General features: G+C 41.1%; 1 protein-coding gene across 1 annotated transcript in view; it reads left to right on the forward strand.

Annotated features, from left to right (window-relative positions):
- Window positions 1-1,234: 1,234 nt before the first annotated feature.
- LOC309720465 (ankyrin-3-like) overlaps window positions 1,235-14,867 on the forward strand; it is an 89,209-nt gene continuing 75,576 nt past the window's right edge. The window contains exon 1 of the mRNA XM_082557443.1: window positions 1,235-1,372. Within this exon, the coding sequence (XP_082413569.1) occupies window positions 1,250-1,372 (123 nt within the window). The 5' untranslated portion in view covers window positions 1,235-1,249. The remainder of the gene's footprint in view (window positions 1,373-14,867) is intronic.

A 14,867-nucleotide genomic window follows, 5' to 3' on the forward strand; every position in this document is an offset into this window, starting at 1 on the left:
TCATTCATTTACTAAATCATTTATAATTCTGTGCAGATTAGTTAATTTACTTAATGGATGACTGGATTATTATTTCTTGCAATTTTGTGTCAGTCAAGAACATTGTTACAGTCTTCCTTGTGCATACATGTGTATGGTTGTGTGGTTGCATGAGCGTGGGGGTTGAAGGGTGTGAGCATCAGTCATTTACTCTCTCCTCCCTCCTGCATTGGCTCTACGTGTGTCCTCTGCATGTTCTACCATCCATTACTTGATCACCTCCAACTGGTAATGCGTGTATATATGTGTGATAGTAGATAAATGCTGTTTAAACACACACGCGCATACACACACACACACACACACACACACACACACACACACACACACACACACACACACACACGTATATAGATATATCTATATAAATACACACTCACCCATTCTGCTGTTGCTTCCTGCCACCATTTCCTCTCCTCTCCTTTCCTAGCCAATGTCTTTGCTTCATTCATGCACTCATATCTACTCACACACAGTTTATCTCTGTTGCGCACACACAGACACACACACAAGCGCCCTGTGGTGGAGCACCAGTTGAGGTACTGTACAACAGCAGCAACCAGAGCACAGAGACAGAGAAAGAAAGTGAAAGAAAAAGGGACAGGAAAAAAGAAGGAAAGATTTAAAAGAAACCATTAAAAAAAAAAAGAGTGCGGTTACCATGGTAACCCCCACCCCCCCACACACACACCCTCCCTCCACTTCCATTCTCTCTCTCGCTCTCTCTCTCTCCTTTCTCCTCCCTCCCTCCACCTCTGTGCTGGTGATGCTCGTGTCTCTTTTCTCTCCATCCGGTTCGTCCTCACCTCTCCTGGACGTGCTCCTCTCACACTGCCAACGGATGACACACGAGGAGGAGGAGGAGGAAGAGGTGACGAGGAGAAGCTGCTGTCTCTTTTCTCCCAGCTTTCCATCACTTTAAAAAAAAGAAAGAAAGAAAGAGAGACCAGACCGGAGCAACAACCAAAAGAAAGGACACATAGGATATATATACATACATACAAAAGAAAAAGAAACCCTACTCTTCTCCATTCTCCTTTTCAAGGAGGGCATTTTTCTTCCCTTTCCCCCCCTTTCCTTTTCTACCCCGATTTTTTCCTCTGAGATCCTGGTTTTGTCAAATTATAGCCCCTGAACTTCTCTGGGATTTCAGGTGAGGCACGCGTGTGTAGTGTGTGGTGCTTCTTCGTTTTTTTTTATATTACCTATCATGGCTCACGCGGCCTCCCAATTGAAGAAGAATCGGGGGGAAGTGGATGTGAATGCAATAGAGGACGAGAAGGAGAAGCGGAGGAAGAGCAGGAGAACAGCATCCCGGGAACAAAAGAGAAAGGTAAAAGAGACGAGGGCTGGCTTGGCTGGCTGGTGGCTTCATCTGCTTTGCTCCACTAGCGTCGCTGGACCGTGACTCTGTGTGTATGAGCAAGTAGATGTGGACGTTTACCTCAGCTTGACTGATTAAATGAGCTTGGAGGTCTCGCATACATTCATTCATTCATTCATTCATTCACGTGTTCATATAAATCCAGATGTGGAGATTCTCTTGCTGTATCTCTTTACTCTGGTCGTGCTGTCCAATTCAAACAGCATCTGTAACTCTGTACTTTAAATGCATGTGTGATGGAGTCAGTGTTTATTGCCTCTATGCATTCTAAAGTGTATCTGAGTATGTGGGCATACATGACAGCGGAAAGTCAAAGATAATTACACCTGCTTGCGATTATGATCTTAGCTACCTGCCTCTGAATGAGGTAAACTCACCATGGACTTGTGCCTTTTGTTTTCTTATCCCATTCCAACTCTTTATGAGTCATATTGTCTGTCTTTAGTAAAACTACACCACACAAGGCTCCTTTAAACAATTCCATATCCATCCTTCCTCGTTTTAGTGAAGAACGGGCATTATGCAGAGTCAGGTTGTTGAGACTTTTTTATTTCTATCAAATGAAGTTTCAAGGAGCGTGAGGTGATGATTGCATGTTTTTAAAAAAAAATGCTATTAAATGGAGCAAACCCAGGCCAAGGTGCAAACCTCTCACATAGATGCACTTGACCACTGTATTGTAAATATAAATGATTACTTTAGTGAGTTTTTTAGGTTCTTGCATGTGCATGTCTGTGTTTGTACTTGGATGCACAGACAGCCATGTATAATGCATACATATCTGATTTATTGATGACAAAGCTTTTCATTTGAGAGAGGAGGAACAGAAATGCACGTGGGGTCTCCCTCCTCTTCCTCCTCTCGTACATGTTAAGTTCTTTACTTTGGAGACACTCATGCAAAAATAAGGAGAACACAAGGAACTTATGAGCTGCTTCTGTTGAGAAAAAAACACAAAATCAGCAATGAATTCTCTGTCTGTCTGACCAGAACAGAGTTTAGAGAAAGCATGTATTTTCATTCTGCGTATTAATGCCAGGAGATTTGACCGTGAGAGATCAATTCAATAACAGTGACATTTACTGTACTTTGCGCCCATGGGTGCCTGGTTTTGAATTATGCTGCTGGCAACGTTATTTGACCTTAGCATAAACAAGAAGTGAGCTAGCATGGCCCAATCTTCTCTAAACAAACAACAAAACAAAGATTCTTGAGTTCAAGTGAGTTGGTGGAGTTCTTTGGAGCCAAATGTGTTTTAAGACTGTGCTCATGTCTGTTGGAGCGCTTTTTTTACTTTCTCCTGTGTTTGTGTGGCAAACTTATATGTGTCTGCAATGCTGATCTGTATTGGAGGTTTTATGGTCCTTATGAAGGGTCATGTTTCTTAGAAGAGAACAAGAGACAGAGATGGAGAGGAGAGAAGAGGAGAGGGTTGTATTGATTGGATTGTGCACAGCACCATCCATGAGAGTAATCAGCTTTTTCTTCTCGGCCTGCCCTGCGTCCTTCTCTCTGTCCTCACACCGATCTACTCTTCATTTCTCTGTCTGTCACTCTGTGTTCCTTTGTAGGGCTTTTTTTTTTGCGTGTTTGTCTTTTGTCTTCTCCCTTTTTGGCTTGGTCTCTCTTATTCACATCATCCTGTCCAATCACGTATGGCTCTGTGACTTTTTTATTATTTGTTGTTTGGCTCACACTGCTAGCTTTTAATAATACTCTGTGACAAAACAAAGTCAAACACTAAAGTTAATTTGTTTGTCAGATGGTGAACTGTGGGCCGCTGCTGTCAGTCGCTCGCTCTCCCACACTTTATACAGTAGCTGCATTTCAAAATACACACACCGGGTGCTCTTATGTTTTCATTCCTATGGCTTTACTCCATGGCTGCCCTTGCTTGTGCATTGGTTAGTCTTGTTGGTGGCCTTCCAACTCTCGCTGTGTCTCATAATATAGACCAGGAGTTATCAGAGTCACAGACAGACATAACAAAAGAGTGACACATTCAGAAAAATGTGATAAAAGGGCATTACAGTCAGAGACAAAAATGAGAAAGAATAACAGAGAAGAAAATTAAAACCGTGATAATTTGCGCACAATGTATTTGAATTTTTTCCATCCCTTTAATGTTGTTAATGTTGTAATTGAACTTTTTTAGAAGCCATGGAGCCCAACTCAAGAAATCTCGCATCATTTCAAAGTTATGTTGTTATTTTCTCTTTATTATTCTGCCTGAAAACCCTTTATTTCTGTCTGCATCATATTGTAGTAAACGCATATGTGCTTGCTTAGGCGCAAATTGTACAACAGAGTGTTTTGAGTCACTCCTTTCCCAGCCCTACCAATGCTATATTTAGTTAGCAGAGCAAGTACAAAACACTTTTAAATGCAGAGTGGATGCTTCGCTTTTTTTTGCATTAGTCACCAAGCAGGTGGATGACTGTATGTGTCATGAAATGCAGCAGAATGTTTTGAAATTCATACTTAATTTATGTTGCATCGATATTTATTAACTTTTCAAGTTGCATTCTCATACCACTTACTGTGATTGCTGGGGTTTCCTGTCTTGTTTGAAGTAATGTCGTATTATAACCCAGTGTGAAGTTCATTCAAGCATAGGCTGTGCCCTTAACCACTTCTTTGTTCATTTGATCACTACTTCCTAAATGCACCCAGTAAACTAAGCTTTTGGACATGTATTAATTATTCATTTGTGTTGATTTGAGCTAAGCAATTCTCATTTCGTCACCTGCAAAATGCAACTGGATTGTTGTGGAAAGGTCATTGTTGCATATGCCTTATCACTTAAGCCATCTTAACTTGTGTTAGTTATGTAAATCGCCAGGAAAGCATCATGGGAGGATGGAGGAGATGGAGTTTCTAGTGAGATGTTACGTGCGTGTTTGCATAAAAGCTTAATTTTCATGTGTTGTGTGACAGTTTCAGTGGAATCGGTGAAAACTTGGTCGCTGCAGTGGTCACTTTAATGGGAAACCCCCATTACGGTGTTACAGAAATGCTTCAAGCTGCTGTACTTCTAATGACATTATCTAGAGCCAGGAGCCCCCAATGGATTCCCAGAGAGAGAAAGGGAGAGAGCTAAGCAAAGCATGGGTTTCTTACTGTCCCAGTTTTGCACACCATTCCAGTACCCAGAATATGCATTGGTATGGTACTTGTTATTCTTCTTCCAAGGTTTATTTGGGTCACTTGGTCCTGTTTTGATAATGCTTCACCTTCAGTTGAAGTGTTGTGCCTATTTTATAGTTTTGTGCCTTTGTGCTTTGACTGTGTGTCGTTGAAGCCTCGTACTGCACCATTGTGTCTGTTACATTGAGAATGCTTTTACTCTTTGATCCACTTAAGTCTGTCCTCCACATCGGAGGTAAAGTTTGTGATTCATCACTATCATCACTGTTCATTAGGAGGTATAAATCTCGATAATAAGAGTGATGAATCTAAATAAGGGCTATGGGATGAGAGCCTGAGGGTAAGTTGGAGTGCTGAAATTGGATTCCAGCCCTGTGCTTCAGTGCAAGCTCATGGCAACAGTGGCAAGGCATGATTCTGTCCAGCCCCTGGAGCAAAAATAAACAACGGCGTAAAAAAAATCCTCAGGGGAACGTAATATTGGTGGAAATTAAGACAAATTTATCTCTTCGTTTTCTCTATTTTTTCTTTCCTACTTTATTGTATAACGTCCCTGCCATCGCTTTGGATGAAACAAAGCCGACACGCGTATTGCTCGCCTTCTCCTTCCCCTCCTCCTCTCCCCACCATCCCCTGAAAGATGGAGGTTAATGAATTCAGCGCCCATGCATGCCTCAGCTAATTGCACTGGCATTGGGAACTCCTCCCAGTATTACAAAACGTTTTCACCATCAAGATGGCCATCGACTGGACAATTGACAGACCTGGATTTAGGAAAGGCTGCTAAGCTTCAGTAATATAATGTATTATGTGCAACTATGTTTATCACGAAATCTGTTTTTTTTTTTAGTTTGTAGTATAAGTACTACACTGTTTGCAGGACACATTGCATGAGTGTGTGTGCATGTGTGCTTGTCTCAGAGAGGCAGTGGTCACCTGGTCTTAATGTCCAATATTTATATTGAACGAAACATCACGCTCTTGACTAGGGATGGGTATTGTTTAGGTTTTATCCGATACCGGTGCCAAATCGGTACTTTTGAAATGGTGTCAGTGCTCAAACGGTGCTCAAACCGGTGCTTAAAGAATGGAGAACACAAAATTGGTCCAAAAACCTCTCATGTTCAGCTGGTTTTTTGTAAAAAGATAACAATGTTAGCCTTTTCTGCAGCTATGGGGCATATATGGTATCACTCTTGGCTGGAAGCAGTGCTTAAACAATGGAAAAAACACAAACTTTGTCCAAAACCTCTCATGTTTAACTGTTTTCCACTTTTTCTTTGGTCATTTTAGCCTTTTTGGCCAGGGTGAAGGGAGTATCTGCCATCAAACAAGAAGACAGCCGCATCTAGCTATGATGATGTTTGCTAGTTCACCTTACATGCATTAATGTAATAACGTGGTTAGCCTACTCAACGTAAATTACACACGGACAACATTAAGCTACTCACGCAGAGAAGAACGGCTGCTGCTGCCACCATCATCCGTCATCATTTCTGCTACACTGGCAGGGCTAGGGGCCAGGACTCTCCTCTTCGTGTTTTTGGGGGATGTTGCATAACAGGCACCACACCCGCAGTAGATGTGCTCGGTGTGAGGTCTCGCAGCAAGCTATCATACGGCGCATTTCTGGGCTTTAAAAACAAACGCTATGCGTCGCCGGGTGTTTCATCGGATTTGAGGTGTTACCTCCTTTGACAGTATCACAGTATCAGCTTAAAGCACTTGTTGCAGGCTGCTGAGTTTGCATCTTTTGCTGTGAAGTACAGCCAGACTTTTGACCGCTTCGCATTGGGCATTTTTAATCTGTAGCTCTGCTCTAAAAGAACGTACGTACCTGGCCCCGCCTACTATCATCGCAAACGTAAAATGATTGGCTAGAAGTGTATCACAGCTCAGGAAAAAAAAGCACCGAAATAAAGCACCGAAATGTGCGCTGCTTTTTGGTCTGGTTACTACCGTTTATGTCAGAACCGGTGCACCGGTACCCATCCCTACTCTTGACTGTACACGTACATATATATATATAGTAGCTTATATGCACTGACACTCTGAAAGGGACAGACATAGTTCAGTGAGACTTTCACTAAATACCTTGAAATTCTGTAAAAGCTGTGCCTTTTGATATGAGATTCCTACGTTGTCTCTGCTGGCATGAAAATAAGAAAAAATCATAAAAGATACTTTTAAAAAAACTAGAAAATCTGTTTGCTGGGACTTGATGAATCATATTTATTTAGTACCTCTTTGTATAGTTGATTTAGCTGGAGGTAGGTGAGTTGAATTCCTGTGCTGGTTTCTGATTGTTCACGGAAAAGTTGCACTAACGCTGTTTGATATTCACTGCAGTTTTATCAATAAGCATACCAACAATTTAGCTTTTTCTACCAGCTGTCTACTTCTTTGATAAATACAGTTTGCAGTAGGGCATACTCTGGTCCGCTTAACCAGTCTGATGTCTTTCTACATCAAATCAAATTTCATTCAGATGTGAGAAGGAACAACATTTCCTGAATCTTGACAGTGTGGCTGTGTGATGTTATGCATTCACATGTAGATCCTAGTATAGTAGCATAGAGTTCCATCAGTACACTGTAATCCTCACTCCTGCGTTTCACATGTCCGGAAACGTGATGGATTCCTCCAGCATTCAACGCGGCGTTCTTACTCTACTGTATCCTGCTATTGTTCTACATTAGCTTGAGTCTCTAAGGGAAAATGAGAGCATGTAATAAGGATTGTTCTAATTATTGATCCACCACTCTGAGGGTCCTCACTGAAAACAGCTGCTGGGGGATGGGGTGTGTGTGCGTGATTGTGTGTCCACATGTAAGAGAGAGAGTGGTGGTGAAGGGGTTTGTTAGGGAGCGCTTGTAATGGGAAACCAGTGTATGTGGGAATTTGTTTGTCCTGCCAACAGGGGAGAAAAAAATCATGTTTTCTAGTTGTGTCTGTGTATAACTCCTAAGTGTCTTTTTGTTTTATGTGCAGCAGGTGATTTGGTTTTTATGGAAGATCAAAAATGATGACATGCTTGTAAAAGCCAGGTGGATGCTGACCATGGTGTGTGTGTGTGTGTGTGTGTAGAAGAAGAGTGTTTGTCTATGAAGAATCATAGAGGAAAAAATCACCAGCAGGGGTTATAGAGGTAGAAGAAGAGTGGTAGAGATAAGGACTAATAGATCAAATGAGAGTAAGCGGGTGTGATGGAAAGGAGCGCAAGAGATTAGGAGAAATGGAGAGAATTAGAGAGGCAAGGAGTGAGAAATGATAGAGAGGGAGCGTGATCATAAGCCTAAAGGTCATTTGAAGGTCATTGTTCACTGCGAACACAAACGAACACTGCAGCATCACTAAGAGTTAAAAACTGTCTAAATTCTTTCATCTTTAATAAAACGATCAGCATTGCTGCTTTACCAGGTGTAACTATGAAGTTTAACTTCCAGGCATCCATGAAAACAAAATGTATTACATTTAACGGAGTTAGAAGTTAGCAGGAAGCTAGCGGAAGTTAGCTCGCTAGTTTCGCTAGTTACCTAAGCATGATATTGCATGTTCTGACTGAGAGATTTCTGAAAAAAATCAAACGTACAGCTCTGCTATCACTTCCAACATAAATGAAGACAGGAAACTAAACAGCAGTGACGTTTGTAGGGTTACTGAAGTTGGGCTAGCTGGTATATAATAATGTGCTACGTGATCGCTAGCGACACAGCTATGTTAGCATAACATAAACAGTGAAGCTGGAGGACGAACACTAACACTTTTCCACTTATAAAAGTTAACGTTAAGGTTCCTCATGGTTAGAGACAAATGCAATCGCATGGCAGGATGCTGTAAACGGACCAATCTTCAGTCAGGAGAACAACTGAGATAATCCATCCACAATACGAGGTTAGTCATATACTGCAACAACATGGGAATAGAGCAGCTGCCAGAGAATTCAACATTAATGAATCAATGGTACAGAAGTGGAGGAAGCAAGAAGAATGAGTTTAATAAAGTTTGATTTATCTGACTGCTTTGTTTCGCGTAATGTGCCTTATAATCCTGGGCACCCTATGGTCCGAAAAATACGTACTGCACACTACAGTTTAATGTTGCAAAGCACCTCTTATGTCAGCCCATTTCTACTGGAAATGCCTTTTGGTTAAACTTTCAGCAAGGAATTTGCATTTGCACTGTTACATTTTTATAAAGCTTTAATGTACATAAAAATCAGCTTCTTGTTTAAGTGAAAATAAATGATAGGTTGTCTTTTTGCGCTAGTAATGTTGTGGAGTTGTATTTTGTCTCGCATCAATTATATCGTTGGTTATATCGTTATCGCAAATTTTCAAATATATATCGTGATAAATATTTTTGGCCATATCGCCCTGCTCTACACCCAGTGTGCTTTTCTGTTGCTGTAGCCCATCTGCTTCCAGGATTGACATTCAGTTTGACATCCAGAGATGCTCGCCTGTATACTTATGCTTGCAACAAGTGATTATTTGAGTTTCTGAGTCATGTAAAACACCTTTCTTCAGCAGGTCATCTTGACCATATCTAAATGTCTAAATGCGTTGAGTTGCTGCCTTGTGATTGGCTGATGAGATATTTGTTTTAACAAGCAATCGAACAGATATGCTTGACAAAGTGGCTGGCGATTGTAGTTACAGTGCTGAATGGTATGTAAAGGGAGGAGGGGTAAAGAGAAAAGAAAAGAGAGCAGAGGCTTGATAACGTAAGGACAGAGAGCGACATAAAGAGAGGGGGAGCAGGTGTTTGTGGCGATAAAGAGAGAAAAGAGAGAAGGGGGCAACCTGAAGCTGGCTATAAGAGAAAAAAGATCAGGGATAAGTGGATGAATTAGAGTTGGTGTTTGAAAGGGAGGAGAGAACTCAAACAGTGTGCACACATAATCTGACAGTGACTGATTAGATCTCCTTGTCTTTCAGCTACTGATAGTGTATTGCTTTTAAAAAGCATGATGCTACCTGCAGGCTCTAGCTCTTTTTTCATCCATTTGATGTATATGTCTGTCTCGGGGTCACTTGCAGCTTACTGTTCACTGAAGCACTATTGTGCATGAGTGTGTGTGAGTCGAAGAGGGGGAAGAGGGAAAGAAATGACGCCCCCACTCTTACAACATCACACTTATTAAACCCCTGCTGTGCGTCAGTGCCAGACCTCCTCCATCAGCTCTTAAATGCGCCAAATGGTGTGTCATGTGTGCGTTTGTGCATGTATAGCAGGTGCTCCTCATACATTCGCTGATAAAGCTTACCCGTAGTGCTGTCTAGATTTCCTACATGTCTTGCAAACACCCACACACGCACACACGCACACTCACACAAACGCTATTTACCCTTGGGACTCACGCCTGTATGGCTTGATAATTACTTTCATTTGCTCGCCCCCACCTGCACCACCACCCTGTTCCCCTGTCCTCTACTTAACCACCTGCCACTCCACCATAACATGCAGAGATAACTGGAATCATGCGACCATCACTTTTGTTGTCTGGCTTGATTTTATGAGTCAAGCCAAGCTCAGTAGAGATAATACTGAGAACCCCCCTCCCCTCCCCCCACACAAAGAAAAGGCTACCCTAATTAATACCCTAATCTCATATCTTATCAATAGTCCTGGATGCGTCATCCAGTCTTTTTACATTTTCTACCCCTAAAAACATCTGCACCTGGCCAAGGACAGGAGCATGTGGTCCTGGCTGGAGGAAATGGGCTGTGTTAGGACAGATCGATGGTAATCACACCTCCACACAGTTAGGTCTCTCACATGGAGTAGGGAGAGAGGGAGAAAAGGGGGTAGGGGTAAAAAGGGAAAGCAGGAGGTTAGGGGTGTATCAAGGGTCCCTTTGGGAACAGAAAAACGCCTTGATTCATGATTAGTGAAAAAATATCCACCCCACCCCTATCCCCTCCACCCATTCCAACTCCCAAACATGCATGCAGCCTACTTTCTGAACAAGCTCCAACCTCACTGATTGAATTGTTTTAGCAAGCTGATTTTGCTGTACATACCTAAGCTGCTCTGGTGGTGGTGTGCTGTATTTCGTCTTTGAAATGTGTAATATTGCCCTCTGTAGAACAGTAAAACAGTCCTGCGATGTCTAACTAAGAGACTCAACTTCAACACTGGCTCTTAAAACCACTTTGTCACAGTATAGACGCGGCATTTTTGTGTACTTTTAGCGCTGAGGGAAAGACTCCATTCCACCTTAAATCAGGTAATTTAGTGTGAAAAGGTTGCAGTGTGATCTTAGCATGGGGATTCTGAATTTTCACACAGTGTATGTGGTCTCGAGTGTACTGTGCAGTATAGTGAGATATAAAAGAAGCAGTTAAATGATCACTTTTGTCATCTCTTGGTTTTAAAACAACCTTGTGCAAATTGTAATCCAGCATAATGACAGCTGATGGGAAAAGGTTCATTGTAGCTCCAAGCTGGGATTGGTATTCTTTTACTGGTTATGTGCCAGATCACTGGAAAAACAGACCTTTAGACAGGGAGCATTACACATAAACACACACAGAAGTCTTTGGCTGCATGTTTTTATTAACAGTTGTGTGCACAGCCAGGATAGAGGCAAAGCATTCTGTCTACTTAATTTTGATAGTGAATTATTCACAGGCAGCTTTGCCAAACATGTTTGCACTCTGTTATCAGTGAAGACTCCCAGCATATTGCAGATTGGATATGTGATTTATCATCCCCACGAAGACTATCTGCTCTGAAAGATGACTAAGGCAGCACAAATTCTAACTAATAAAAGCACTGGATTTTGCCATAGAATACCTAAACGACAGCTTTAGAAAGGTCAGAGAAGGTTACACAGAATCCAAGTTGTACCCAGTTGTACTATGTCTGAAATTCAAGGATGTGGCTGGAACAGATCGCAAAAAGAGTGGATTCATATCATGCCTATATTTGTGCTCGCCCTCCCCCAAATGTCCTCAATTTCAAGCCCAGAGTCTACTGATTTTTTTCCCCTCTCTTTCATATTTTTTCTCTGTCCTCCTGTCCTCCCTTCTCGTCCTTTCCCTGGTTGTTCCTGTAGGTAACCAGAGAAGGGAATCAATGCCTGGGTGGCAGTTGTAAGCAAAAAAGTCTGGCTCTGTTATGACCTCCTATCTGAGCTAACATATTGGTCATCATTGCGGGACTATATTCTCATAAATTATGCGTTTAAGTCATTCATAAATGTTTAAAAAATTAGTTTGGGCCAGACTTTCAATATTTACAATAGGATTTGCTTTGGACTTATCTTTTAAGGTGTAGTACATTATAGTTATAGAGCAGGAGGGCATATTCTAGTTTATAGCTTTTATTAAAGTGGGCTTACATTTAAGATCAGCTTGAGCATCACAAAAGTCCTTTATTTAAAATTATTATATGGACTTACACATCCCTGTTTTTAAAGGCCCTTTGAAAGAATTAGTATGCTGCCTTAAATGGTGTTTTACTAGGATAGTTAGAAAATTGGTGCTCCAAGGGGCATTGTCTGTACACGTTGTGATGTAGATTTACTTGTGTGTCTCCAGGACTGATGCTGTGCTCTGTCTCTGTGTGTCTTTCAAATCCATCAGCCTACTACAGATCTATCGCTAACACTGTACAGCCAGGGCTAAAACAGGAAATGAGAAGAGTAGAACATTGAAACAAGAGCAGTAATAAATTACTAACCTATAAAAAAGAATCCATGGTTATAGATTCACAAATGTCAGTATATATGGGTGATTTAATTCCCTTTTTCTTAAACTAAATTGAATTGTGTTTAGGACAAGTGGTCCCCCATGTCTGTCATCTTATACAGTTTATCAAGTTATCAAGAAAATATTCCATAAGTGTTGTAGTAATGAAAATAACTCAGCTCCAACCTGAAAGAGATGTTAAACCTAAAGCAGTAATGAAGACTGTTCTTGAACTGATGATGACGATGGAACTTCATCTCTGTTGTATCACCTTTCACCTCATGCAATCATTTCATTACCAACACGTGAGCCGCCCTATTCCAGACATAACTGAGTCAATGCAGTGTCTCGAATTCACTGCGTTTGAAATCAGTTTGCTTTACAATTTCCGATTGCACAGCTAGCATGTTATTTTAACTCTCACCCTCTTCTTCCTCCTCTGCTGGTGGTCCTTTCTCCTTCGTTTCACTACAGCTCCTTTCACAAACCCTGCGTGTTGAAAATAGATCAGCCCTACAGCAACTTCTAGCAATCTCCCTTGATGATGTGTATTGCCGCGTTGACAGTCTCACATCAGATATTTTTGGTTGTGTTTCTAGTTGTTATTTCAAATGCAGCTTGAGTCACAGACAACCCAAGTTCTGTATGCACTGTGTGTCATCTGTGAGCCCACCCAGTAGTCTCCTACCTGAAGGACAGTGAAAAGCATTACCCAGAGCTTTGTCACATTGTTACTGTTTTAGAACAAACGTACTGGGGCATTTATATGTAGAACTTTTTGTTTTTATTAGAAATATTTTGTTATATTTTATAACTTTTTAATATACTGTATTATTTAATTTCATTTAGTTAGTTACTATGACAATATAATTTCATCTGGAATTAATAAAGTACTCTTATTGTTATTCTGAAAGTACAACTTCAACTGTGAACTTTCATCATCCTGCCATCACTGTTATGCTAAACCAGTAAGTTAAGCAGAAAGGTCAGATATTTGCTGTCAGACTGTGTATGCTGTACTTTGGTGGCTCAAGCTTGTTTGTAAGGTTTCCTTTTGCTTCAGTTGGTCACATTCACATTGGACTTTTGAAGTAACTTGATTTGCAGCTGCTGCATGCCACACTTTTTTTTCTTGATTTCCACATTCGTTTTTTAGGTGAGGGAGATGAAGCACTAGAAGAGACTCTAGAGGGGCCTTTTCTAAATTTCTTTAGGGCTCCTCGAGGAACCATTTTAAGGCGGGAGGTGTTCTGCCCCTCTGCAACACTTCTTGCAGTGGCAGTGCGAAGCTCTTTTTGTGTTGTCTGGGCTTAAAGGCTACACCCGATGAGGTGCAATTAGTCATAACTTCGGTCAGCATGGAGGAGCATGATCATTCTTCTGGTGATTTATATATCAAGAATGATTGTTCAGTTCATCAAAACCTAATCAACAGATTAATCAACTATAAAAAATATCCACAGGTTATTTTAAGGAATCATATATCGCAGAATTTGAAAAAGGGAAGTGCTAAATCATTGTCCTGTTTATATAATTGCAGTTTGCTATCTGACAGACTGAAGGCTTGATCTGATACACTGAGACGGAGCAGTACGCGTCAGGTTGCTGTTAGTGGTGCTGCTGACTAGGTTGCTGTCACCATGTGCATTTGTGTGTGTGTGTGTGTGTGTGTGTGTGTGTGTGTGTTGCTGACTGGGATGCTGTCAGCTGTGTGTCAGCCATCTCGACACCTATAGTGCACTTTTAACTTTTTTTTGGGACCTTCCCTCTTGATGCCCAAATGTCCACCTCAGCTGAAGAAGGGCACGCACACATACACACACATACACACACATTCACACACAAGTTGCTGAAGTGACCAATTATAAGAAGTGTTGGAACTAAGCAGGAATGACACAGTCTAGAGAACAACAGGAAAAAAGCTGTGCTTGTTCTTCCTTTTAAAGGGTCAGCATGTGAAACGTGTAATTTTTAAGCCCAACTTGATTATATCCTACAACGTGTTGATTTAAATTTGATTTAAAGCTCTTTTAGCTGTTATTGATTAGTCTGTTGACAGTAAACTAGTAAAGAGTAAAACAGCTGCGCAGAGTCTGTCATCACATTACGTTTTGGCAGAATTAAGATTAAACACTTTGATTCAATCTCACCGTGACTCTAATAATGTTATGAGTCAGGCGCAGGCCATTTTACAATTGGTGCAGCGGGAAGCTGTCCCGCAAATGGATGATTGAATTGGTGAAGAGTAGAGAAGCATGTTTATGCATCTCAGTTTTTAAAAAATATGGATTTTTTTGTGTGTATTCTATTATTCTATTATAGAATTAGCAATACCTTCTGTTTGTTTGAGAACTGCTGATTTATGTTACAAAGAGGAGACACTTCATAGTGAGCTGAGTTATGGGTGGAGACTGCTCAGTTGCATTCTCCTCATAGGAGCACATACGACACTTAACCTAGTGAACATCAATTTGTCTGCTACGACTCTAGGAATGGATTAAGGAGTCCAAACAGTCAGCCAACATGTAGGGAGTTGCAAACATATCCTTAACTGAAATAACCTCAGTTACTTACGTAAACGCTCGCAAATGGAAGTTTAG

The sequence above is a fragment of the Aulonocara stuartgranti genome, assembly GCF_965226115.1.
Source record: "Aulonocara stuartgranti genome assembly, chromosome: 13".
Classification (NCBI taxonomy): Eukaryota; Metazoa; Chordata; class Actinopteri; order Cichliformes; family Cichlidae; genus Aulonocara; species Aulonocara stuartgranti.